The sequence below is a fragment of the Heteronotia binoei genome, chromosome 5, assembly GCF_032191835.1.
Source record: "Heteronotia binoei isolate CCM8104 ecotype False Entrance Well chromosome 5, APGP_CSIRO_Hbin_v1, whole genome shotgun sequence".
NCBI classification, from domain to species: domain Eukaryota; kingdom Metazoa; phylum Chordata; class Lepidosauria; order Squamata; family Gekkonidae; genus Heteronotia; species Heteronotia binoei.
Window position 1 is genome coordinate 32824864 of NC_083227.1, and position 27892 is coordinate 32852755.

Sequence of the window (27892 nt, forward strand, 5' to 3'; positions counted from 1 at the left end):
TTTGGTGTAGTGGTTAAGTGCGCGGACTCTTATCTGGGAGAACCGGGTTTGATTCCCCATTTCTCCACTTGAATCTGCTGGAATGGCCTTGGGTCAGCCATAGCTCTGGCAGAGTTGTCCTTGAAAGAGCCCTCTCAGCACCACTCACCTCAGTGAGTGGGGCTGTCTGTTGTGAGGGAGGAAGATAAAGGAGATTGAGAGCCGCTCTGAGACTCTGAGATTCGGAGTGGAGGGCGGGATATAAATCCAATATCCTTCTTCTTTACATCTGAACAGCATACTCAAGATTGCTACAGCACAGACATTGTCTCCAGATTTTGATGCAAAAGGTATCAGTTATCAGAGACTGTTAAATAAACAAAATATTGCAAGAATGCTAGTCTTTTATGCATGTTTTAAGTTTAAAAAAATCTTTGTGTTTGTCTGTGTCCTTTATAAAGTTTATATATCTACCTGGCATTACATTTTATGACACACTTAGCCCAGCCCTCTTGAGTTCAACACCCCTGCACTAGGTGGATCAATCTGTTGAATTAATAGTCTTAATGAGTAAGGTTGCCAATTTACATGCAGGGCCTGGGGTTCTCCCTGAATTACAACTGATCCCCAACTACAGGGATCAGCTGCTCTAGAGAAAATGGCAGCTTTGGAGGCTGGACTCTGTGACATCAAACCCCTGCTGAGCTCCCTCCTCCAAACTCTGCTCTCCCCCGGCCTTAAATATCCAGGAATTTTAGGGCTGCCAGGTCCCTGCTGTACACCAGAGGGGAGATGGCGGGGTAGGGTTGCCAGATCCAGGTTGGGAAACTCCTGGAGATTTGGGGATGGAACCTCTTAAGGACCTCAGTGGGGTATAACGCCATGGAGCAGCGGTGGCCAAAGTTGCTTGACATAAGAGTCACACAGAATAAATGTCAGATGTTTGTGACCCGCAAGACATGAACGTCAGATGCTTGAAAGTGGAAGGAAGGAAGGAAAATAGATGAGAGGTGGAGAGAAAGCCAGCTGGCTTGGCTTGGAGACGTGATTTAAAGAGAGAAATGCTTTCTCCAAGCTGGCTGACAGGGCAGAGGGGGCTTTGAGAGCCACACAATGTGTGTGAAAGAGCCACATGCGACTCCCGAGACGCAGTTTGGACACCCCTGCCATAGAATGCACCCTCCAAAGCACCCATTTTATCCAGAGGAAATGGAGTTGCTCAGCAGTGGAATCAGCTCCCTAGGGAGTTGGTGAGCTCCCCCTCACTGGCAGTCTTTAAGCAGCAGCTAGACAAACACTTGTCGGAGAGCCAGTTTGGGGTAGTGTTTAAGTGTGTGGACTCTTATCTGGGAGAACCGGGTTTGATTCCCCACTCCTCCACTTGCACCTGCTGGCATGGCCTTGGGTTAGCCATAGCTCTGGCAGAGGTTGTCCTTGAAAGGGCAGCTGCTGTGAGAGCCCTCTCAGCCCCACCCACCTCACAGGGTGTCTGTTGTGGGGGAGGAAGATAAAGGAGATTGCGAGCCCCTCTGAGATGCTGAGATTCGGAGTGGAGGGCAGGATATAAACCCAACATCTTCACCATCTTCTTGTCAGGGATGCTCTAGGCTGATCCTGCACTGAGCAGGGGGTTGGACTCAATGGCCTGGATGGCCCCTGCCAAGTCTATGATCTCTGTAGTCTGGAAATGAGCTGTAATTCTGAGGAATCCCCAGGTCCCAACCAGAGGCTGGCATCCATAGAATTTCCCAACGCAAAGCTGGCAACTCTTATCTCTGCAGCCACCAGGAACAATGCCCCATATCCTCCTTCCGTGGTTTTATGTGACCTCGCGGTTAGCAAAATTGAGACCTCATTAAGGAAGGCCGTGCAAAGAAACAACAGACCCCACCCAAAGGCACAATCCACCAGGAAACCTTCCTACACAGACTTCAGAGGAATGTGCAGCTGTGCAAGAGCACTTCTGGGAAAAGGGATGTGGGTGGGGAGCAGAAACAGAGGTTGGGTGACCACACCTGACAACTTATTTGCAAGGCCACTGGAAAAGCACAACCCAAAAGGTTCACGAAGACAACCATCCCATTCTGTCTTTGAACATCTGCAATCTGAGGGCTCTGTGGCACATGGGAGAGGGCCTCCTCGGTTAGGAAGCCTACAGAAGCCCCCCTGCACATCTGGCGCTTCAAGAATTCTTGAAGGGACTTCTGTTATGCCGGGTTGCTCTGGCTTGCCACCTAGTGGGCCAGAGAGGAAGTACATGCTGACCACTATTTTCATTTAAGCACCCTCTTGCTCCGAAGTGCCGATAAGGTGGGCACTGGCTTTTAGAAAGAACCCTAAATAGAAACTTACATGAACATTGTTTATCAGATGATGTCATTTAGCTTCAGGCAATGAGCACCTTTAACAGCCCATTTCCACAGAGCAAAACTCTATTAAAAAGAAAGGATTCCCCTTCCAGGAAATCCTCAACAGGGTGAGGAGCCATGTTCCCTCTAAGCTGTGGAGACTTGTGAGCAAAAATTCTACTTCATGAGCTATTGGCATTAAAGTTGTAAGTGAGCAATTTGGCTATTGCATAAATTTGTTTGCTCCGGGGCCATCCTTCCTGAGCTGAGACAAAAATGTGTGCGCCAGAGGCTAAAAAAACTGTGAGCTAGCTCACGCTAACTCAGCTTAGAGGGAACACGGATGGGGAGCCATGTTGGTGTGAAGCAGCAAAACAAGGTTTGAGTCCAGTGGCACCTTGAAGAGTTTAATTCCGGGTCTAAGCTTTCCATTGCATGCACACTTCTGCAGAGGCAGATAAACAGTTCTGCCATAAGTCTTTCCATGATAATGCCTCCGTCCCTTTAGGAGTTCTGAAGGAATAATATCCACCTATCTAAAAGAATTTTATCCCATAAGCAGCTCAAGGCAATGTGTATAACCCTCTCCTCCTAAGGAGATCCAGAGAGCTGGCATGACTGAGGAGAGATATGAACCCAGGTCCCACTCTGGTGCTCTTTCACAAAGAGGTGTTAGCAAAATTAGAAATGCAGTGATACAAGTGAGCCGCAAGACATGAGCGTCAGATGCTTGAAAGTGGCAGGAAGGAAGGAAAATAGATGAGGGAGAGGTGGAAAGAAAGCCAGCTGGCTTGGCTTGGAGTGCCACTTGTCAGAGAACCAGTTTGGTGTAGTGGTTAAGTGTGTGGACTCTTATCTGGGAGAACTGGGTTTGATTCCCCATCTCTTTATTATTCCTTATTTTTATATCTTGGGTGTGTATAACAGTTTTTTTTTTTTTAAATCCAACATGTTTCCATATGTTGTCTCTTTTTTTTAAACTTGTTTCTTTCTTGCTAACAACTTGTAAGTATGCTCAGGGCTCTTTTTGTAGAAAAAGAGGTTTTCCTGCAGTTTTAATGTCAAACTGCAGGGGGATTCTCCAAGATCCCAAAGTGCTTTGTTTCCATTTGCTGTCTTTCCATGGTTCCCTCATGCTTTCTCCAACCGCGTGATCCAATTCAAGAGTGCAGGAACAATGGAACAACCACGGAAGAGCAACAAATGGAAAGCCACGTGTGGCAGCCTGAACAAAAACTTCAGTAGTGATCTTGAATGTGGTACATTTGCCTTCTTTTGCTTACGTTGTTTAAATTCTACTGTGTTTGTGTTAAGCGCTGTCAAGCTGCTTCTGACTTATGGCAACCCTAGAAATTAATGACCTCCAAAACGTCCTATTGTTAACGTTATTTAAATACTATCTTTATTTCAAGTTCAGCCAGAACTTCCCCCGGAAAACCCACATGACTGTTTCCTCTTCTTAGCACTGGCTGTCACAGAAGAGATCCTCTTGTGAACCCCTAATCCTGTCAAGTTGTTGCTATTTCCTCTTTCAGTGCTTCTTCGGCAATCCAAAAGCAGCCCCCAGAAAAAGCCATTTTTAACAGCAAACATCAGAAAGTTCTTCCTGCCCCAACAATCCATTTCTCCCTACATTTTTCAGAGACAAAACATTATTAACCCACAACAAAGGGACATCATTTGGCTGCTTCAGCTAGCCTGTTGAAAGCTTGGGATAACGCGGTGACCATGTCCAAGATTCGGCGGCGATCCCGCTCAGCTAAGCGTGCACTGCAGCGCTGAGCAAACTTGTCCGGATGCCACAGAGCTTGCTGGCGCCGTAGGAAGCGCCGGTAAGCCGCTCTGTCTGAGGGATCTGTGCCGTGGAGGGCCACCATGGCCATTTCCTCAGCAGTCCCTCTTGGGCACGGCCAGGGAATGTCTGCATAACTCAGAAGACGGGAACTGTCGGTGGTGAAGACCTGGCTGCAGCCTTCTTCATAACGTGCTCTTTTAGCTGCCTTCAGTTCCTCTTCTTTGGCCCGGGCACGCTTCTCATAGAGCAGACGCTCCTCTTCTATAAGTTGCTGCAGCTTCAGGGCAGACTTCTGGGGCTCAGCTTTTGGCTTACGTTGGTGGCGGTCATCCTCCGCTCGCCTCCGTTTCTGGCTGTATTCGTGGGCTATGCGATCAGCCCAGTCCTCATAGGTCTCTGGGCCTGGACATGTAGTGTAAAAATCCTCTAGAGAATGGTGAAAAGGAAGGGGATCATTAAAAGGGAGCACAGTGTATCACACATAAACTCACGTGCACAAACATGAAACTGCCATACTTGGTCCACCAGGGTCAGTACCGTCTACTCCAGAGGTTCCCAAACTTTTTGAGCCTGTGGGCACATTTGGAATTCTGACACCGCAGTCACAAAATGGCGGCCGCAGGAGGCAGTCGGCCACAAAATGGCCACCGCAGCTTCCCTTCTGTTACAAACTGACAATCACTTTTTAAAAACTGCGCATCCAATCAGGTCTCCAGTGGCCAATCAGATGGACAAAAGACCCACCTGACCCTGCCTACTTTTTTAAAACACTTGGCAGGTGCCAGTAAAGGTGTCAGCGGACCCCTGGCCTAGTCAGATTGGCAGTTGTCCTCCAAGATCTCAGAGAGGTCTTTCCTATCACCTACTGCCTGATCCTTTTTAACTGGAGATGCTGGAGACTGAATGTGAGACCTTCTGCATGCAAAGCAGAAGTTCTTCTACTGAGCTACAGTCCATCCTCATGAGTTTTGATATGACCTATCTTATCCTAGTATCAATACTACATGGCTTCTTTCACTCAAGGGCAGAGAGCCCTGCAGGCAGAAAGATGGCGCTTGAAAGCCAGAAGACTCACAGAGATGGAACCAACTCAAAGGCCTTCCAAGGTCACTACCAAATATGACTGGGGGTGGGAAAAATTCTTCCCTTATTTCGAGGTCACTAACCAATGTGATCGTGGGTGGGGAAAATTCTTCTGCCAAACCTTAAACAAAACTCCATCTGCCAAAACTTAAACAAAACCCACCTTCAGAGTCATCCCTCAGCTGTGTAAAAAAACCCAAAAAAAGACAGTGCGAACTTCACTAGAAGTGAGCGCAACACGGCAAGCTGAGGTATTGACCTTTGAACCAGGAAGTCCTCACTTTGAATCACTCCTAAGAACTCACTAGGCCTCAGGCAAGCTTCACCCTTTATTGCCGTATGAGAACATGAAGTATGTGAAGCGTCAGAAAAAAACTCCATTGTTGCCGCCTGTCAGATCTGATTGGTTAAGCCTCTGGGGGCCGACTCAGTGGACACCTGCCCACCCTCGAGGTCCTTACAATAGGACCAAGCCCTGTTGCCCAACTCCTCTGCCTCTCAACCAGAATCAGATGGGACTGGCCTTTGTTCTGACCAGCTTTAAATAGACCAGCATAAGCTAAACATTTACCGGCCACCACCACATCTCCTCCTTGTTGGGTCCCATTCCTCTGACTCAGAGGCTCTGCTCCAGTGCCTGCACCATTTGTGTACCCCATGCCAAGGGTGGATGAGTTGGTTGAGGCTATTGGGGCAGCAAATTTTATTTCTACCCTAGATCTGACCAAAGGTTATTGGCAAGTGGCCATGGACCCCAGAGATCAACCAAAAACTGCATTTGTGACCAGGGAAGGACTGCTTGAGTTTACAGTCCTTAGTTTTGGTTTAAGAAATGTACCATCAACCTTCCAGAGGTTGATAGACAGGATGTTAGTGGGTTTGTCAAAATTCGCACTTGCTTACATTGATGACATTGCCATCTTTAGCAGCACCTGGAGAGACCACCTGCAACACCTGGCAATTGTGTTCCAGCGGATCAAAGAGAGTGGTTTGACTGTAAAAGCATCAAAGTGTCAGCTAGCCATGACCCAGGTGAAAATTTAGGGCATGTGCTGGGTGGTGGGAAAATAAAGGTGGATTGGAGCAAGGTGCAAACCATCCAGGAGTGGCCCAGACCCACCACCAAGAAGCAGATCAGGGCATTCATATGAGTGGCGGGCTGTTGCAGAAGGTTTATACCAGAGTTCAGTGCCATAGCAGCCCCACTATGTGAGTACACAAAGAAAAAGAACCCTGATCCAGTGAACTGGAATGCAAAGTGTCAGAAAGTTTTTGAGCATCTGAAAGTGGTTCTGATCACTGAACCAGTGTTGAGAGAATCTGACTTTACCAAGGAATTCATTTTGTACACCGATGCATCGAACATTGGTATAGGTGCAATGCTAAGTCAGTGTGGGGAGGATGGTCATCAACATTCCATCCTGTATATAAGTAGAAAACTGGTAGAAAGGGAACAGTACCTCTCTGATTGAAAAGGAGTGCTTGGAGGAAGCCTGAAAGGAGAAGAAAAGGGGCTAAATTTGAACTTTGTAAATTTAAAAGACAGTGCTAAAAGGAGAAAGGAATTTATTGTTTTGTCTATCTGCAGTTGAGGAAGTAGCCCCATCGTCATAGATCTGCAGCACTTACAGTTAACACAGGAAGTACATCAGACATTGCGAGATCTCTCTACCAGCGAAACGAGACTTGGTGGCAAGAAAAGCAGGAAGTACCAGAGGAAGAAGAAGGAAGCAAGAGATAGCGGCTAAATGTAAAAACTGTGTCGTAATAGGTGATTTTAACTACCCGCAGATTGATTGGGTCAATATGTGTTCTGGTCGAGAGAAAGAGATTGAGTTTCTTGATGCTCTCAATGACTGTGCTATGGAGCAGATGGTCTCAGAACCTACCAGGGGTGGGGCGATCCTGGATCTGGTCCTAAGTAATGCCCAAGACTTGGTGAGAGACGTAAAAGTGATTGCGCCGCTTGGGAACAGTGACCATAATGTTATTGATTTCACCATTTGTATAAATAGGGAGTTGCCCAAAAAGACCGCCACAACCACATTTAACTTTAAAAGGGGTAAATTCTCTGAGATGAGGAGGCATGTGAGGAGGAAACTGAAAGGAAATGTAAATACGGTCAAAACCCTTGGGGAAGCTTGGAGACTATTTAAAACTATAATCCTAGAAGCTCAGATAAAATACATACCACAAGTTAGGAAAGGCACAAACAGGTATAAGAAGAGGCCAGCATGGTTAACAAACAAAGTAATGGAAGCTGTAAAAGGTAAGAAGGACTCCTTTAAGCGGTGGAAAACCAGTCCAAGTGAGATTAATAAAAGGGAACACAGGCAGTGGCAAATCAAATGCAAGACTGTGATCAGGCAGGCAAAAAGGGACTATGAGGAGCATATTGCAAAAAACATAAAGACCAACAATAAAAATTTCTTCAAATATATTAGAAGTAGGAAACCAGCCAGGGAAGCAGTGGGGCCCTTGGATGACCATGGGGTAAAAGGATTACTGAAGGAGGATGGGGAAATGGCTGAGAAGCCGAACGCATTTTTTGCCTCCGTCTTCACCATGGAAGATGAGAAGTGTTTGCCCGCCCCAGAACCACTAATATTGGAAGGGGTGTTGAAAGACCTGAGTCAGATTGAGGTGACAAAAGAGGAGGTCCTACAACTGATAGACAAATTAAAAACTAATAAGTCACCGGGTCCGGATGGCATACATCCGAGAGTTCTGAAAGAACTCAAAGTTGAACTTGTGGATCTTCTAACAAAAATCTGTAATCTTTCATTGAAATCTGCCTCCGTTCCTGAGGACTGGAAGGTAGCAAATGTCACCCCCATCTTTAAAAAGGGTTCCAGAGGAGATCCGGGAAATTACAGGCCAGTCAGTCTGACTTCAATACCGGGAAAGTTGGTAGAAACCATTATCAAGGACAGAATGAGTAGGTACATTGATGAACACGGGTTATTGAGGAAGACTCAGCATGGGTTCTGCAAGGGAAGATCTTGCCTCACTAACCTGTTACATTTCTTTGAGGGGGTGAACAAACATGTGGACAAAGGAGACCCGATAGATGTTGTTTACCTTGACTTCCAGAAAGCTTTTGATAAAGTTCCTCATCAAAGGCTCCTTAGAAAGCTTGAGAGTCATGGAGTAAAAGGACAGGTCCTCTTGTGGATCAAAAACTGGCTGAGTAATAGGAAGCAGAGAGTGAGTATAAATGGGCAGTCTTCGCAGTGGAGGACGGTAAGCAGTGGGGTGCCGCAGGGCTCGGTACTGGGTCCCATCCTCTTTAACTTGTTCATAAATGATTTAGAGTTGGGAGTGAGCAGTGAAGTGGCCAAATTTGCGGATGACACTAAATTGTTCAGGGTGGTGAGAACCAGAGAGGATTGTGAGGAACTCCAAAGGGATCTGTTGAGGCTGGGTGAGTGGGCGTCAACGTGGCAGATGCGGTTCAATGTGGCCAAGTGCAAAGTAATGCACATTGGGGCCAAGAATCCCAGCTACAAATACAAGTTGATGGGGTGTGAACTGGCAGAGACAGACCAAGAGAGAGATCTTGGGGTCATGGTAGATAATTCACTGAAAATGTCAAGACAGTGTGCGTTTGCAATAAAAAAGGCCAACGCCATGCTGGGAATTATTAGGAAGGGAATTGAAAACAAATCAGCCAGTATCATAATGCCTCTGTATAAATCGATGGTGCGGTCTCATTTGGAGTACTGTGTGCAGTTCTGGTCGCCGCACCTCAAAAAGGATATTATAGCATTGGAGAAAGTTCAGAAAAGGGCAACTAAAATGATTAAAGGGCTGGAACACCTTCCCTATGAAGAAAGGTTGAAACGCTTAGGGCTCTTTAGCTTGGAGAAACGTCGACTGAGGGGTGACATGATAGAAGTTTACAAGATAATGCATGGGATGGAGAAAGTAGAGAAAGAAGTACTTTTCTCCCTTTCTCACAATACAAGAACTCGTGGGCATTCGATGAAATTGCTGAGCAGACAGGTTAAAACGGATAAAAGGAAGTACTTCTTCACCCAAAGGGTGATTAACATGTGGAATTCACTGCCACAGGAGGTGGTGGCGTCCACAAGCATAGCCACCTTCAAGAAGGGGTTAGATAAAAATATGGTGCAGAGGTCCATCAGTGGCTATTAGCCACAGTGTGTGTGTGTGTGTGTGTGTGTGTGTGTGTGTGTGTGTGTATATATATATATATATATATATATATATATATATATATATATATATTTGGCCGCTGTGTGACACAGAATGTTGGACTGGATGGGCCATTGGCCTGATCTAACATGGCTTCTCTTATGTTCTCTTATGTTAAGTAAACAGCCTACTCTAGGGTTATAATATCAGAGAAACATCGGCGGCCATTGTTGGGAGGACAAAGTTTTAACAACGTTTTTAAAGTGACTGGGACGTTAAAAATTGGTGGAGTTAATTGAGTCGGTAATTTTAAAATAAGAACTGTTGGACAGTGTTGAAGAAGATCTGAATTGGATTAAGGGAAAAGAAGGAAAATTTTTAAAGTGAAGCAAAAGTCGCGTCCGTCATTTTGGGGAAAATAAAATCTTTAAACATTAATATCTGAGCTTGGGAGGCTCAGAGGACGGCGAAATTGGGTTCATTGGAAAGGGCAAGCTTCACTTTATTAAACCTGATGATCCAAATTTAATTTGGTGAGATAAAAAATCTCAATCTTTTTTACATGTCAGATCTGAAACAAATTCGTACTAGGTCTGCAAGCCCAATTAGATGCAATGGAAGCCAGGATAATGAAGGGGTGAAAGAAACTGCCTCTAAAAAAGAAATAAGAAAAGATATTGAGGACTCAAAAAAAGAATTAAAAAAAGAGATAGAGAATCTCAGAAATGAGACTGTAGAAATAACAAAAAAAGTACAGGAGGTGGAAGAGAGAGTGAAAACACATGATTCCACCTTATTAAAATTACAAGAAAAGGTGATAATACATGACTGCAAGTTGATGGAGATACAGATTCGTCTGAGAGGTGTACCAGAAGATGAAGAATCTGACTTGAAAGAATACATAATAAAAATAATTGCAGAATTTTTGGAGGAAGATCCTGAAGAGAATAGAAATATGTATGATTATATGTATGGAGTGAATTCACTCTATGCAAAAAAGAACAATCTGCCAAGAGATGTGGTCATAAGATTTATGACAAAAGAAATGGTGGGAAAAATTTTGAAAAAACATTGATAGTGGGAGGTAGTAGGATAAGAATTATGAAAGAGTTACCAAGACAAGTGTTAAATGACAGGAATGCATATAAAAAACTGACAGAAAAACTACGTGACAACGGAATGAGATACAGATGAATAATACCTGAAGGTCTGAGCTTTGAACTTCAAGGGAAAAAGATTACAATTACCAACACACAGGAACTGCGTAGACTTTATAGAGAAAATAAAGAATTTGCACCATGATGGATTACAAATTAATACCTTGGAATGTAAATGGACCACAAAAAAGAAGGGCAACATTTCATTGGATAAAAAAACAAAATTGTAATATAGTTTGTTTACAAGAAGTGCATATTAGACAAAAGAATTATAAATGTTTATGGAATAAGCAATTGGGACTAGAATTTTATACATTGGCTGAACAGAAGAAGAGAGGAGTAATTTTTTATATTAAAAAAGAATTAGATCCGAAATTGGTTTTTAATGATAAAGATGGAAGGTACATCGCAGTGGAAATTTTATTGAATGCTAAAAAAACTTTGTTGGTGGGACTTTATGCTCCAAATAGTGCAAAGGACTTTTTAAAAAAAATATATTACGCAACATCTTGATGAAGTGACTTATGAGCAAAGTTTGTTGATGGGGGACTTTAATGGAACAATCCAGAACACAATAGATAGATCTGGGGAAAAAAAAACTGATAAAAAAGGGAAATTGCCAAAATCTTTTTTTGAACTGGTTAAACAAAAGAGTTTGGAGGATATATGGAGGCAGTTCAATCATGAAGTACGAGACTACACCTTTTTTTCAGCCAGACATAATTCTTTTTCTAGAATTGACATGTTGTGGGGTACCAAAGATCTGGGACTTATAACAAAGAAGATAGAGATCTTACCCAAAATAGGAGCTGATCATAACCCAATAATGTGGATTACAAAATTGTCTAAAAAGTCGAGGAGATGGAGAATAAATGAAGATTTACTACAGAATAAAAAAATAGTGACATCTCTAGAAAATGAACTAAAGCTTACTTCCAAGTTAATGATAGAGAAGATATAGAATTTCAGATGGTATGGGATGCCTATAAGGCAGTAATGAGAGGAATATTAATAACTTTGAATAATAAAGATAAGAGAGCAAAAGATAAACAGATCTTGGACATTCAAAATGAAATTAAGAAAAAAGGTGAATTAAGAAAAAGGCCAGGGAAAAAGAAAATTATAATGGAGATTACAATATTGCAAACACAAATGAGACATTTGTTAAATAAGGAAATGGAATGGAATTTGAAAAAATTACAACAGAAATCTTTTGAGGGAACAAACAAGCCTGGGAAGTACTTGGCTTGGCAACTGAAGAAAAAGAGAGAAAGTAAAATTATTAACAAAATTGTGGCTGATGGGAAAGAAACGGTGGACCAAGAAGGAATAAAGAGAGAATTTTTTAAGTATTATGCTAATTTATTTAAGGGTGTTAAAGTAAAGAAAGAAAGGATTGAAACGTATTTGCAAAAAATTAAAATAGCACCCTTAACTGAATATATGGAAAAAATTTTGAATGATCCAATTGAAAAAATAGAAATTGAAGCAGCAATTAATGCAATGAAATCTGGAAAGGCACCTGGACCAGATGGCTATACGGCAAATTTTTTTAAAATGCTTTAAGAAAAATTAGTACCGAAACTTCAAAAATTGATGAATGCGATAAGATCAAATGGGAAAATACCTAATACATGCAAAGAAGCTGTAATTTTGCTGATTCCAAAGGAAGATAGAGCTGTCACGAATGTAAAGAATTATAGACCAATTTCATTGTTAAATAATGACTATAAAATATACACAAGAACGGCTTAAACAATATTTAATAAATTTTATAAAGGAAGATCAGGCGGGTTTTCTTCCCAAAAGGCAAATAAGAGACAATATTAAAACTGTTGTAAATATTGTAGAATATTATGAAAGACATCCAGAGAAAGTTGCGTTATTTTTTGTGGATGCAGAGAAAGCTTCTGATAATCTGAACTGGGACTTTATGTTTGCAGTAATGGAGAAAATAAAGTTGGGGGAAAACTTTATAAGAATGATAAAGGCAATATATACTGAACAACATGCAAGGTTATGTATAAATGCAGATCTCACAGATGAAATGAAAATTAGCAAAGGTACAAGACAAGGTTGTCCGCTTTTGCCATTGTTGTTTATAATGACTCTTGAAATTTTAATGATGCAAATACAAGATGATGAAGAAATAGAAGGAATGAGAATTAAAGGTTTTGCCTATAAATATAGAGCATTTACAGATGATATAATGTTTATAAATGAAAATCCTACATAAGTAACTCCTTTGTTGTTAGGTAAAATACAAAATTTTGGAGAATTGGCGGGACTTTATGTTAAGGAAAAAAATCAAATTTTTTATGTAAAAATATGCAAGTAAATAAACAAAAGGAATTGTTTATTGTAAATAAAAGGAATTGCTAACGGGAAGTTAGGTTACCTCTAAAGTAAAATATGTGGGTGTGAAAATAACAATGAAGAACATTGATTTGTTTAAAAATGATTATGAAAAGTTATGATGTAAAATGGATGAAGATATGATAAAATGGAACAAGTTTAATTTGTCATTGCTTGGGAGAATAGCTGCAATTAAGATGAACATTTTGCCGAGAATATTGTATTTATTCCAAACTATCCCGATTGTGAAAGACAGCAAACAATTTAATAAATGGTAAAGAAAGATTTCAGAATTTGTATGGGCTGGAAAGAAACCAAGGATTAAAATGAAAGTTTTAACAGACGCTAAAGAAAGAGGAGGATTCCAATTACCAGATTTAAGACTATATCATGAAGCAGTTTGTTTGGTGTGGATAAAAGATTGGGTTATTGAATAAAAAACTTTTAACGCTAGAAGGTCATGGAAATAAATTCGGCTGGCATGCTTATATGGCAGATGGATGGTTTTTTCTCTCACCATTACATAAGAAGTAATTTGCTAAATATCTGGATGAAGTATAAGAAATGTGGCGATGAGAGAAAACCACTATGGATAGTGCCTGCAGAAGTAATTAAAATAACAGCTGAGCTAGGAGAAAGAAAATGGATGTCATGCAATCAATTATTAAAAATACAAAGCGGTAAAATAGAGTTGAAAACTGCTGAGGAGCTGAATTATAAGTATGATTGGTTCCAAATGCAACAAATAAAGAGTTTGGTGGAAAGTGATATTAAAACTGAAGGAATAAGACGAGAACAAACGGAAATGGAAAAAGTTCTGCTTGGAGATAATGAAAAATTAATTTCGAAAATCTATAAGTTACTCTTAAAATGGTCTATGGAAGATGAAGTAGTGAAATCTCAAATGATTAAGTGGGCAATTAATGTAAATAAAGAAATACAGATGGATACATGGGAATATTTGTGGAAGAACACTATGAAACTCTCAACATGTCAGAGTATTAAAGAAAAATGTTTTAAGATGATGTATAGATGCTATATGACTCCTAAAAAGTTGGCAAAGATGAATAACAAGATGCCGGACAGGTGTTGGAAATATAGAAAACATGAAGGTTCTTTCTACCATATGTGGTGGACTTGGGAAACAGCGAAAATGTATTGGCAGATGATTCAACAACAGATTTCTAAGATCTTGGGTTACGAATTTAACAAAGTTGTAGAGACTTTTCTGTTGGGATTACAAATGGAAAAATTTCCAAAGGAAGATACGACTTTAATCTGGTACTTGCCCTCAGCTGCTAGGACATTGTATGCGCAGTTGTGGAAGCAAGAAAGAATACCAGAGAATGGGATTGGATTGTAAAAGTTATGACATGGAGTGAAATGGACAAGTTAACAAGAACCTTAACAGACTATGATTTAGAAGTATTTAAGATGGAGTGGAAGAAGTTCAGAAGATACGTAGAAAAAAAGTGGAAAATAAAAGGACATTGGACAATTTTTGACAATGACTAAGTATAAGAGGGAGAAGGATATGAATTTTGGTTCTTATTAATTAAGGGTACCTTTAATAATAATGTTTTAAGTATAGTACACCGGTGGGGGTCAAGTAACGGGGGGAGGGGTGGGTAGAAAGTAATATATGGGATAGAGGAAAAAAGTAGTTATTAATGATGTAAGAAATTGAATATATTACCATATGTTACTAATAAAATTGTTTGAAAAGGGGAAAAAAAAGAGTGCTTGGCAATTGTGTGGACCATAGGTAAATTAAAACCGTACCTATGGGGAAGGAATTTCACACTGTGCACAGATCATTCACCATTCAAGTGGTTGAATCAGATAAAGAGCACAAACAGCAAGCTAGTGAGGTGAAATTTGCAACTCCAGGACTACAACTTTGATATACAGCACATTCAAGGTAAAGAAAACGTAATAGCTGATGCATTATCCAGAATGCAATAGTAACCATATGCTTGCATGAGAAAGCCTGAAAACTTTGTATATAGTGTTTGGTAAGTCTGATTTTTATGAGGTTTTAATGCAATGTGTTTATATGGTGTTATGGATATTTTTGGAGTGTTTGAAATCCTGAAAAAGAATTTGGTTTATTGCAATGAATGTACTCATTGTTTTGGGAAAAGTCTGTTTACTTTACCCATGCACAATGTCCTTAAAGGGTGGGACATGTGACGGACTCAGGAACTTAGCCTGAGAGCTGGGGAACAGGCTTGCATTGACTGGCTGGAACGTTGCCCGAGCAACGAAAAAGTATCCATATGAGGCTTGCTTAGCAGCAAAAACACCTCAGTTGGCGAGTCTTAGCCAGGGAGTCTTGGAGAGAAGTCTTCAGAGAGGGAATCTGAAGTGAAGACAGTAGGCTTAGATCAGTCAGTTGTAAAGACAACTGGATGAGGGGCCGAGAGCAGCCAGAGAGGCTGGGCTCCGTATGGGAGACAGAGCCGTGGAGTCTCTGTCTGGAAGAGAGAGTTTTAAGGCAGTTTGAAACTCTGAGGGAGATTTTGCCAGCACATCAGGCAATCTCCGTGTACAAACTAGATCACACAAATACACACTGAAGGGAGAAATGGATTCTGGTAGTCAGCAGGGTTACCCAAGACTCAGACCAGAAGACTAGCTGTGGGGCTGAGACGCATCACTATTGAGGGGTGCGAGTCCTGGAAGTTAGCTAGTGTGAGGGTCTGTGAGGAAGAATATACTGGCACCAGTCAGGAGTTCTCTATGTGTGTGTGGCAAGAGTGATTGTAGTTTGTTATTTTTATGATTTGGCATTGCCGAAGCTAGGGCTAAACATCTGAAGTAACAGCATTCTGAGTGCCCAGAAGGCACAGCCTGCCTGAAGTAGACTCTAGTAGGGTTCTGAAACCTGCCTGGGTTATTGTTATTTTAAAGATCTTTTGCCAAAGTATTTGTTATAATTTACCTCAGCCTGATAAATCTCTACTCTCAGTAACTGATTCATTCTGCCAACCATCTGCCAACTGATTTGCCTTCTGAATACTGAACAGTTATAATCAATATTATTTTATCCCTCTTCCTTGCCTTTTGTTATCTAATAAATATTTTTGTGGTTTTTGACTTTAAAACCGTCTGGTGCCAATTTTTGAGAAGTCTGACAGGATTTCTGTGAGTGTGACTGAGGGAAGGTGACAGGGAAGAAATGTAAAGTAAGCTCTGATTTGATCCTTCACACAGGCAATTGCAAATGTCTCGTCTTAAAAAAAACACATCTAGCTTACCATCTAGTGGTGTGTAACACTAAAAGAGCTACAACTTCCGGCTGCCAGGCAATCTTAGGATCTCCTGGCTATTCGCCACAATATGATAATTAATTAGGATTGGCCCTGGTCAGTATTTGGATAGGAGACCACCATGGAAGTCCAGGGTCACTAGGGAGAGGGAGGCAACGGCAAACCTCTGAACATCTCTATAAAGTCATCCTCAGTCAGCTGCGACTTGGCAGTACTTTCCATCACCATCTTAAAATGGGAGGCCACTAAGAAGTCCAAGGTCATTATGCAGAGGCAGGCAATGGTGACCCACCTCTGAGTGCCTCTTGGCTTCAAAACCCAAAGGGGCTGCCATAAGTCAGCTGCGACTTGACGAGAAAGACTTGGTCTGGAAAGAAATGAAAGCAAAAGCTTCTTCTGGTGAATCTTTGTGTGTCGGACTGCTGTTGGCTTAGGAAAACACACACACACTGGTAATTCTACATATTTGCACATCCCATGGTGACCAGCTGTACCTCCTCCAGGAAGCCCAGACTACCCTGTGGCTCTGTTAAGACATTAATGTCAAACCGGAAGTGTTGTTATGAGAATGAGCCCTGGAGTTGCTTAGAACGCTCATTCTTCTGATCATCCAGGCTGGTGAGTGGAAGACTTCCAGGTTTGCCACAAACTGTGGTTTGCTGTTACATCTGAACCACTAACTACAGTTTGTTTCGGGTCTAGGAATGAGGACTCAAAACCAGCACTGAGCATATCATCCTGAGGACTTTCAAGGCTCCTTCCCACCCTGGCTGGGGAGGTTCTGGGGCTCAGCAACACAGCATCTAGTCTGCACGCCAAAGGTCCCCGGTTCAATCCCCATCATATCCAGTTAAAAGGACTACTAGCAGGTGAAAGACCTCTAACATGAGGCCCTAGAGAGCAGCTGCCAGTCAGAACAGGCAACACCACCTGAGTCTAAGGTAGCTTGATGTGTTTGTTGCTACAGCTGAATGCTGTCTCTGGGAATCTCAAATATAGGAGACAACTCTCTTCTTCACCTTCGTACCGCCAGCAGGTCTCCTGATACTCGTCTTCAAATTCGCCAAGGAGTTTGCGATTCCACTCCCTGTCGGCTTCACATTCCATATCACTGTTTTCCAACATCTCTGGAGGGCACTGTGGAAAAGGACAGAATTTTCAAGTTTTGGGAAGACCACCTACTTTTTCATTCTTTTCCTACCAAGCCATATTCTTTTTTTTTTTAAATTTAAACAAATCCTTTATTTAACAGTTCCATATACAAAAGAAAACTATACATAAACATAAACAAACCACCACCCATCCCTCCAAACCAAGGAGCTTAAGGGGCTTCACCATAACACAGTTCTGACTTCCTCATAGTAATTCCCATGCTTTTTATCCATACATATAAATAGTCCCATGTCTTCCTACAGTCTTGTAGATTTCCTCCTCTTAATCTTACAGTTAATGTGTCCATCTCAGCTGCTTCAAATAGTTTTTGTAAAAACTCATTCCTGTCTGGTAATTTACTTTCCGGTATTTCGCATACAGGATTCTCGCGACAGTTATTATATACAACAACAATTTTTTTTCTTGTCTGGATAAACTCCCTTTACACATGTTCAACAAGTATAATTCCGGAGTATGTTGCAGCCTTATTCTTAATATTTTTTGTGCCCAGAAATTAATCTGGGCCCAATATTTTTTTGCATATTCACACTGCCACCAAATATGATAGAGGGACCCCTTTACTTTCCTGCATTTCCAACATTTGTTTGAGTACTTAGGGTATATTTTACTCAATCTTTCAGGTGTTAAGTACCATCGATACATCATCTTATATATATTTTCTTTAAACACTGCTGATTTGGTTAACTTTAAGTTTTGATTCCAAATTTTTTCCCATTCCTCCATCTCAATACTATATCCAAAATCCTTCAACCACTTTATCCAGCTTTCTTTAACGACTTCGTTTTGCATTTTGTTTTGTAAGAGCCAATTATATATTTTAGAAATAAGTTTCTGATTGTTACGGATTATCATATCAAATTCGTTTGGTTTTTTAACAAATCCTATTTCCTTACCTGATTGATATTTAGATTTAACTTGGCTCTTCAGCCACCAATCCAATTTCACATTGTCGTCCAGTTTTAAGTTATTCTCTTTGTCCAATAAAAATCCATAATTGTAATTATTTCCCCAACAATATAAATTGGGTTGGCTAGAGGCTTCTACTGGTGATAGCCAAGAAGGTATATATGTATAGATCATATTTTTAACTTCATTCCATACTTTATATAACGATTTTCTTATTTCATGTCTGAGGAAAATATTATTCCTTGTTGGAGGCTGATACCACATATAAGAATGCCAGCCTCTAACCAAACCTATACCTTCTAAAACCAATAGCCTTTTATTTTCCAGTGCAAACCAGTCTGTTAACCATACTAAACAGCACGCCTTATAATATGTATTCCAATCAGGCAACGCTAGCCCTCCTCTTGATTTGCTATCTTGCAAAACCTTTAATTTGATTCTGGGTTTTTTGTTTTGCCAAATAAATATGGTGATCAGTTTATTTAGTTGATGAAAAAAACGTTTGGGACAAAATGATTGGTATCGTCTGGAATAAGTACAAGATTCTTGGTAATATGTTCATCTTGATTGATGCAATTCTCCCCAATAAGGAAATTTTTCTACTTTTCAAATGATCTAAAAACATTACAAAGAGATAATTATGACAAGATCCTAAAAGAAATTCAATCAGATTTGCACAAATGGAGAGACCTGCAAGCCATAGTCATACCCATTTGTCTTCTGTTTGCCCCAAAAGGTCCCCTGGCGTCTTTCCGTCTCTGTTTCTGATGCTCATGGCAGCAGGGCACTGATTTCGCAAAGGAACGAAGAGGTCTTCGTACACTACGCAGGAAAAAATAAATGAGATTAATGATGCCACTTAGTGGCCACTGTGCTACCTACAGGTAGCTTTCTTAACTCTTGGGTTTTTTTAAAACGGCAACATTTTAATGGAGTAGAGGCTAGTTTTTGCTAGCCACCCTAATTCCTGACAGATTTCTGGGAACAAAAAAAAACAAAAAAGGAGCTTGTGTTACTTTAAAGTCTAACAGATTTTTGTTGTTGTTGTTGTTGTTCAGTTATACAGTCGAGTCCGACTCTTTGCGACCCCATGGACAAAGTCACGCCAGGCAGATTTACTGAAACATAAACCTTGGACAAACATATGGAGCAGAGACCCATCAGTAGTTATTAGCCACAGCGAATTGTTGGAACTCTGTCTGGGGCAGTGATGCTCTGTATTCTTGGTGCTTGGGAGAGGCAACAGTGGGAGGGCTTCTAGCATCCTGGCCCCACTGATGGACCTCCTGATGGCACCTGGCTTTTTGGCCACTGTGTGACACAGTGTTGGACTGGATGGGCCATTGGTCTGATCCATCATGGCTTCTCTTATGTTCTTAGCAAGTTGTAGTTCCTCATTACTATGTATGATTGTGAAAGCTGGGCAATGAAGAAATTGGACAGGCAGAAAATTGATTCATTTGGAATGCCGTGCTGGAGGAGAGTTTTACAGATACCATGGACTTCCCAAAAGGCAAATAAGTGGGTTCTAGATCAAATCAAGCCTGAACAGTCTCTAGCAGCTAAAGTGACCAAACTGAGGCTATTGTACTTTGGTCACATTATGAGAAGACAAGTGTCACTGGAAAAGACAAAAATGCTAGAAAAAAATGAAGGCAGCAGGAATAGTGGAAAACCCAACATGAGATGGATTGCCTCAAACAAGGAAGCCAAAGCCCTTAGTCTGCAAGACTTGAGCAAGGCTGTTAACGACAGGAAGTTCTGGAGAACGTTAATTCATGGGGTCACCATAAGTCAGAGGCCACTTGATGGGACTTAAAACATACACAGAAACTTTTGCAAGGCAGAGCCCACTTCAGCCATCTAGTAGGATTTCTGGAAAGAGTGAACCTCTTCCCTCTCTCATCATCCATTACATATAACAACCTAAGCCATTTAGGTCCTTAACACAAAGAATCACCCCTGATTTTTGACTACCAGGCCTCTTTGCTCAGCTCCTCCCCCTTCCCCCCATCCTGTTCTGTAATTTTCTGGATAAATATGAGGAAGATTATTTTCTGTTTTTCCATTGCATCTGAAGAAGCGAGCTCTAACTCACAAGAGCTCATACTGGGATAAATGTTAGTCTTTAAGGACCCACTAGGTTTCTGTTCTGTCTTTCTACAACAGACCAGCAGCTATCCCTCTGGAGATTGTGAAATCCTGGAAAAAAGTTAGAAAGTGGGCTGGAAAAATGAACGAGGAAAATTGAGATATATGCAATACATTCATAGTTTGGACCTGGACTGCAGTTTAGCAGTTTCCCTCAATTCATGTCCTGCAATCAAATGTATTCCTAATGGTTATATTGGGAAACTCCATGTATAGATCTGAGAAAGGTCCAGAACTAATATACAGTCTGAAGTCTCATTGTGCTTTAATATCTTTCTGCACATGATATCCACCAAGCAAGGTCAGGCCTGGTTAGTACTTGGATGGGAGACCACCAAGCAAGCCCCTGATTGCTATGTAGAGGCAAGCCACTAGCAAGCCATCTCTGTTCATCTCTTGCCTCAAAAACCCTATGGGGTCACCTGAAACTAGATGGCCGCTTCTGCCACCATGATTCCTGTGGCCACTTTCTCCCTGGAGGGCTAAGGAAGAAGAACCATGCAACCAGAACTCCATTCAGACCAGGGTGTAAAGGTTTGCAGCAGCCAAACTAATGAACGCCTTCCCACCCTACTGAAGGCAAATTGTATTTGTCCAGGAAGCCATCTTTACGTGAGGGACATACTACCAGGGACATACTACCAGGACATACGTGAGGGACATACTACTAGGACATACTAAGCCACCCTGAGCCTGCCTCGGTGGGGAGGGAGAGGTATAAATTTAATAAAACCTAAACCAAAACAGGAACTGATAGGAAAGAAAGAGAACCTCTTTTCTACCTCCCAGTGCAAATGACTGAGATCCCCACTTGCAGGTGAAGCTGAGATGTCAGTTGAGACGCTATTCAAGGGCCATGCCTCACCAGTGCCTCCTTTGCGCACAACTTGCCGGGCAGCCACATGTAGGGCCGTGTCTCCACGCTGATCCAGAAGTAAGGGGTCTGCTCCATACTTCATCAAGAGGAGGGAAGTTTTGTAGTCCTGCCGGGCACAGGATCGGTGCAGGGGGGTCCGGCTCTTGTGCCCCACGGCTTCACTCAGATCCAATGCTTGCCTGTGACGCCTCAGCAGCCTGCGCAGTTTGCGGTGGCGACCCACATCTACATAGCGCCACAGGCGATGCTGGTAGCCCGATGCCATGAGGACAGGCATTTAGTCCAAAAGGCTGGATTTTGACAAGCTGTGGGGAAGAGACAGGTTTAGTACCAATTACTAAAGATAAGGGCAGATCTCCATACCACAAGATTCCGGCATCTACGTTTGTGACCTCTGGGTTGGGAAAGTCCTGGAGATTCCAGTGTGAGGCAGGATTTGGGGAGGGACCATGGCAAGGTATAATCCCATAGAGTCCATTCTGGGAGATGACAAGGTGCCCCAGTTTGCTCACCCTTCTATCAACTCCTTTCCTCATCATTACAGTTCCCCAGTCTGCCTAACCTCATTCGATTTGTGCTCAAGATCTCCCTCCACCCCGCCTACTACCTACTACCACAATCCTCCACAATCCTTTGTTCCCTCTTGTTCCTCGGCCATCCACTAGACTAGGGGTGGCCAAACTTGGTTAATGCAAGAGCCACATAGAATAAACATCAGATGTTTGAGAGCAGGCAGGCAGGAAGGAAAATAGATGGGAAGGGAGGAAGGACAGAGAGATGGAAAGAAAAGAACTTTATATGCATTCTCCAAGCTGCCAGCTAGCTAGGTTTGGAGAAGTGATTTAAAGTGACAAATGCCAGCTGATGGGGCAGTGAGGGCTTCGAGAGCCACACAATATGTGTGAAAGTTTGGCCACCCCTGCACTAGACCCTCCTCCTCAAAACTATCTCCATCTATCCCTTTGGAAGCATGTTCCGATTTCTCTTTTCTCTTCTTCTCAGACTCAGCTCGTCCTCTTGTCCCATATAACCCAACCCGTCAGACTAGAATCTGGGAGACCCAGGTTCAAATCCCATCCTGTCAAGAAGTTTAGATAGATCCGGGGGGCCAGCCGTGTTGGTCTGAAGCAGCAGAACAAAGCAAGAGTCAAGGAGCACCTTTAAGACCAACAAAATTTTATTCAGAATGTAAGCTTCCGTGTGCCAGAAGCACAATAAAACTTTGTTAGTCTTAAAGGTGCCCCATGACTCTTGCTTTGTCAAGCAGTTTATTTATCACTTTGGGCCCGTCACTCTTTCTCTGCCTAATCTACTTTATCGGCTTGTCGGAAGGATAAAATGGAGGAGGGAAGAACCAAGTACAGCGCTTTGAGCTCTTCGGAAGGTGGGACTTAAAAAAATACTCAGTAATAATAAAATAGTAACCTCTTCCTTCCCTCCTTCTGTAGCTGACTTCTTCAACAGCCTCCGACTCCCCAAACCCCTCTTAATCGTTATTACCTCTTATGAAGCCCCCACGAAGAACAGCACACATCGACGTTCGCCGATGAGATTTTCATAGGGGGACTGGAAAACAGAACACCCAGAAATGAGGGCGGATGTGACTTCATTTAACTAGCTAAAGCAGATCCAAATTTTTTGCCCATACTTGGTGCTCACTGTTTTAGGCCTCGAGTGGGAAATCTGAGCCAGAACCGGAAAGGTAATCATTTCCTAGGACGGACAGAAAGACAGCCCCCGCTCGTCCTTACTTTTGTACCCAACTTAGCTGGGGCGTTGCAACGATGACTGAGGTTTTGTATGTAAAGCGCTTGAAGGAGCTGTCTTTCTAACAACTTTTAATACCTGCAGGCAGAAGAGGGCGCTTCCTAAAGAGTCCGTTTTCATAGGAGAAAGCATAAACCAAGGCACAAAATAAGGGCGGATGCTGCTTCAGGGCCCTTTCTTACAGGCTAGTTCCTTCTTTCTTGCCAGTATTGGGGGTGCTAAGCGTTTTAAGGTCTAAGTCAGCGAACAGAGCATAAGAACATAAGAGAAGCCATGTTGGATCAGGCCAATAAACCATCAAGTCCAACACTCTGTGTCACACAGTGGCCAATATGTGTGTGTGTGTGTATATATATACACACACACACACACACACACACACATACACACACACATATATTAGGGTTGCCAATCCCCAGGCGGGGGCAGGGGATCCCCCAGTTTGGAGACCCTCCCCCTGCTTCAGGGTCGTCAGAAAGCGGGGGGAGGGGAGGGAAATGTCTGCTGGGAACTCTATTATTCCCTATGGAGATTTATTCCCATAGGAAATAATGGAGAATTGATCTGCGGGTATCTGGGGCTCTGGGGGGGCTGTTTTTGGGGTAAAGGCACCAAATTTTCAGCATAGCATCTAATGCCTCTCCCCAAAATACCCCCCAAGTTTCAAAAAGATTGGACCAGGGGGTCCAATTCTATGAGCCCCAAAAGAAGGTGCCCCTATCCTTCATTATTTCCTATGGAAGGAAGGAATTGAAAAGGTGTGCCGTCGCTTTAAATGTGATGGCCAGAACTCCCTTTGGAGTTCAATTATGCTTGTCACAGCCTTGATCTTGGCTCCACCCCTAATGTCTCCTGGCTCCACCCCCAAAGTCTCCTGGCTCCACCCCCAAAGTCCCCAGATATTTCTTGAATTGGACTTGGCAACCCTAACACATATACATACATACACACACACACACATAAACACAGTGTGGCTAATACCCACTGATGGACCTCTGTTCCATAATATTAATTCAGCACCATTGTTGGTGTTCAGCACCCTTGGTTTTCCAGATTCGGCAGGGAGGTGGAGGGATGAGAAGGGGGGTGGGGGACTGTAGAGGACATTTTTTAAAAAGTTGCCTTTCAGTGAATTGGTTTCACTGAATAACAGCTCTCTTCAGCACCTGAAGTCTTTCTTAGTAGAGTGCAGGGCTTTTTTTTAAGCAGGAACACTGTTTCAGCTGGCTTGGTGCCAGGGGTGTGGCCTAATATGGAAATAAGTCCCTGCTGGGCTTTTTCTATTTAAAAAAGCCCTGTGTGAAACAATGGTGCTGTCAGGGGGTGTGGCCTGATATGCAAATGAATTCTTGCTGGGCTTTTTCTACAAAAAAGTCCTGGTAGAGAGCAAGTCTGGGGACTTGCTTCTGAGTAAACATGATATCAGCTAAGGATTGTCCTGCACATCTGGAGTTACGAATGAGCTCCTATCCTTTTGGGGGGATAGGGACCCATCAAGTTAGTATTTGAACTCCGGCCGGAATGGTTCTGTGCCAAACTGCTAGGTGACGGTATCCAGCCCAGAAAAGAAGCTGTCCCACCTACATTTTCAAAGAAAAAAAATGAATAAAGCAATCAATACAAGCCTAGGCATATTGGCTGGGGTGTAAGTTTCATAAAGTTTAAATAGGGGTGGGCACAGGTCCCACTGACTGGAGGGAGCAGACATCATGTTGCCTTTGGTAGGTGGTGAAGATGAAGAAATAGGCAGTCAGTGTTCCCTCTAAGCTGAGTTAGTGTGAGCTAGCTTGCAGTTTTTTTAGCCTCTGACTCACCCATTTTAGTCTTAGCTCAGGAAAAATGGCCCCTGAGCAAACCAATTGATGCAGCAGCTCACAACTTTAATGCCAGTAGCTCGTGAAGCAAAGTTTTTGCTCACCAGACTCCACAGCTTAGAGGGAGTATTGGGCACAGGGTGCAGATAACAAAGAAAAGGAAATAATGTACTCAGGGAAGTTTATTTTTTCACTCCGTAGAGTCGCCCTGAGAAAGCCATAACAAATGCCAATGAACAGGGTTATTCTGACAGGGAATGTTACTTGGCCAGAAATAATCTCTCCAGCCTGCTGTGTCACCCCATCCATTTTGTCTTGCTTTCTTCTGAGAGGTACTGAATGGTGGAACTAGAAAATTATAGCCTTTATTAAAAGAAAGCTTTTGGTGCCCACCTGTTGGAGCCTGAGGAGGGTGGGGTTTGGGGAGGGACTTCAGTGGGGTATAAAGCCATAGAATGCACCTTCCAAAGTGACCATTTCCCCCAGGAAAACTGGTCTCTCCCGTCAGTTGCAATCCCAGAAGTTTTCCAGCTACCACTTGGAGAGCAGCAACCCTTGAAACAGGAAGGGAATCAGCTTTGCCTGGACCTTATGCAGCTGGCACAGATGCTCTCCCAAAATTACCAAGTCTGCTGGTTGTACAGTGCAATAGCTTGTATCCATATTCCAACTGAATTTCATGGAGCTGAACTAGGATTTAGCAATCCTGATGTTAAATTTTCATTTGACTCTATTTTCTTTTGCTCTCAGGCAGGGTTTTCCATTCTCAAATCTGACTTGATCTCTCAGCTTCAGTAAAGACAGCCATGGATTTTGGACCAGCCGGTCTTGGAGGGAAACGGTGCTCCCTCAGATTACGATTTAGGTGAGGCAGTAGCAAGAAAAACAGCTTGCTGCAAGGAAATTGACAACGCCTAGATTTACACAGGAACCCAACTTTAAATAATCAGTCAATTAATTTATGGAAGACTGGTCCCTATAAAAAGAGATACAAGCAATAAAAGAGGTGCAAGCAATAAAAGTGTGTTACAAGCAATAAAATGAACTGATATTGCAATTGCAGCCTAATAGTTCCGTCTATGAACTATAGCAGCCTAATAGTTCCGGAGCTGAGGCTCCGTGTAACGTCGGGAGAAGGAGGCTGACGAAGTGATCAAAACCATGAGGAGTCCTTTCATAAGCAGTTCCTTCCTTACTCTCTCCGCATCATTAGGAGTCGGGCACTGAGGAAAAAAGCGTTCACCCACAACTGAATTTACTCGAAGGAATCCGATTTACAGGGCTACTGAAAGACTGTGTGGGAAAATTCATATGTTGAAAGCTCAGTGTTCCTTAGTTTTGTTTTTTTTAAGTTTCATTTAAGCTTGCACTAAAACGTATTTATACACGTTCCCATGTAAATTTCATTGCTTCTGGTGGTTTTTCTGTTATTTCCATTAATAGTTCTGTCTAGCCCGATCCCATCAGATCTCAAGCTACGCAGAGTCAGCCCTGGTTAGTACTTGGATGGGAGACCAAGAAAGCCCAGAGTTACCATGCAGAGGTAGGCCGTGGTAAACTACTTCAGCTTACCTCTTGTCTTGAAAACCATGTGATCCTGAGGTCACTGGGTGTCAAGTTGTGACTTGGTGCTCTACAATTATTAACAATTAAATAAATAAACAGTCAGAATGAGGGTAGGATTATAAATAAGTTATCAAAATATGTAGGGTTATCAAAGGGAGTGTAGGGTTATAAATGGCCCAAAATGTTTTTGTGAGATTATATTCCATCTGTTCCATATGTGTGAAGTAGGGTTGCCAAGTGCAATTCAAGAAATATCTGGGGACTTTGGGGGTGGAGCCGGGAGACTTTGAGGCAGAGCCAGGAGCAAGGGTGTGACAGGCATAACTGAACTTCAAGGGAGTTCTGGCCATCACACTTAAAGGGACCACACATCTTTTAAATCCCTTCCCTCCATAGGAAATAATGAAGGATAGGGGCACCTTCTTTTGGGGCTCACAGAATTGGACCGCCTGGTCCAATCTTTTTGAAACTTGGGGGGTATTTTGGGGAGAGGTACTGGATGCTATGCTGCAAATCTGGTGCCTTAACCTCAAAAAACAGCCCCCCCCCCAGAGTCCCAGATACCCGCGGATCAATTTTCCATTATTTCCTGAGAATAAGTCTCCATAGGGAATAAGAGTTCCCTCCCCTCCCCCCATTTTCTCTCTCTCACTCACACACATGCTTAACTGTCTCTGGTGCAAGTGGGCAGCTGTGTTGGTCTGAAGCAGTAGAACAAAGCAGGAGTCTCTGGTGCCTCCACAACCAGGTCTGGAAAGTACAGGGGCTACGCTGCTCTTTTACACACACACTCACTTGTCCGAAAGGAAAGCAAAACAAACAGAGGAGCTGCACTCTCAAGAGGTCTGCTGTTGCTAACCCTTCCCCATGAAGTACTTCCTGCTCCAATTTAAAGGCACACATACATTTTAAAACTGTACCTGTTTGCAGGTGCTGCCCAGCTGGCTGGGGAAAACCTGTAAAACCTGGGAATCCCCCGCTGGGACCTGGGGATTGGGAAGCCTAAGGGGAAGGGAGGGGGCAAAGAAAAGCTGCTGCGATGGGGCTGGGTGGGAGGGGAAGAAAAGGAGCGAGGAGACGCTGCTGCAATGGGGCTGGGTGGGAAGGGGTGGGGTGGGGCGAGGAGAAGCTGCTGTGATGGGGCTGGGTAGGAAGGGAAGGGGTGAGGAGATGCTGCTGCAATGGGGCTGGGTGGGAAGGGGTGGGGTGGGGCGAGGAGAAGCTGCTGCGATCGGGGCTGGGTGGGAAGGGAAGGGCCGCCATTTTCCCCCCCTTCCAAATTTTTGGTGAGAGGGAGAGGAGGCTCCAAATCGGGGGGGGGGGGGTCCCCCGCCAGGGGCAGGGGATTGGGAAGCCTAGTGTGAAGTGCTGGTAAGTCGCAGCAGACTCATGGTGATGAACAGAGGCAGGTTGGCTATTGCTTACCTCTGCACCGCAACCTTGGACTTCCTTGGTGGTCTCCCACCAAATACTCACCAAGACTGGCTCCGC

At 43.0% G+C, this 27892-nt stretch overlaps 1 protein-coding gene across 5 annotated transcripts; it reads right to left on the minus strand.

Annotated features, from left to right (window-relative positions):
- Window positions 1-3706: 3706 nt before the first annotated feature.
- On the minus strand, window positions 3707-27379 carry NFKBIL1 (NFKB inhibitor like 1). 5 transcript variants are annotated; one of them, XM_060239100.1, is made up of 7 exons: window positions 27322-27379; window positions 26408-26468; window positions 22755-22820; window positions 21243-21559; window positions 18936-19048; window positions 17167-17284; window positions 3707-4548 (listed from the first exon to the last, which is right to left on the minus strand). In XM_060239100.1, exons 4-7 carry the CDS (start codon window positions 21529-21531, stop codon window positions 4004-4006), a joined length of 1065 nt encoding a protein of 354 aa, XP_060095083.1. In that variant the 5' UTR covers window positions 21532-21559; window positions 22755-22820; window positions 26408-26468; window positions 27322-27379; the 3' UTR covers window positions 3707-4003. The 5 variants fall into 5 exon arrangements, with proteins under 5 accessions (XP_060095083.1, XP_060095086.1, XP_060095085.1 ...); XM_060239103.1 differs by lacking the exon at window positions 22755-22820; XM_060239102.1 differs by lacking the exons at window positions 22755-22820; window positions 27322-27379 and adding an exon at window positions 27197-27268.
- Window positions 27380-27892: the final 513 nt, after the last annotated feature.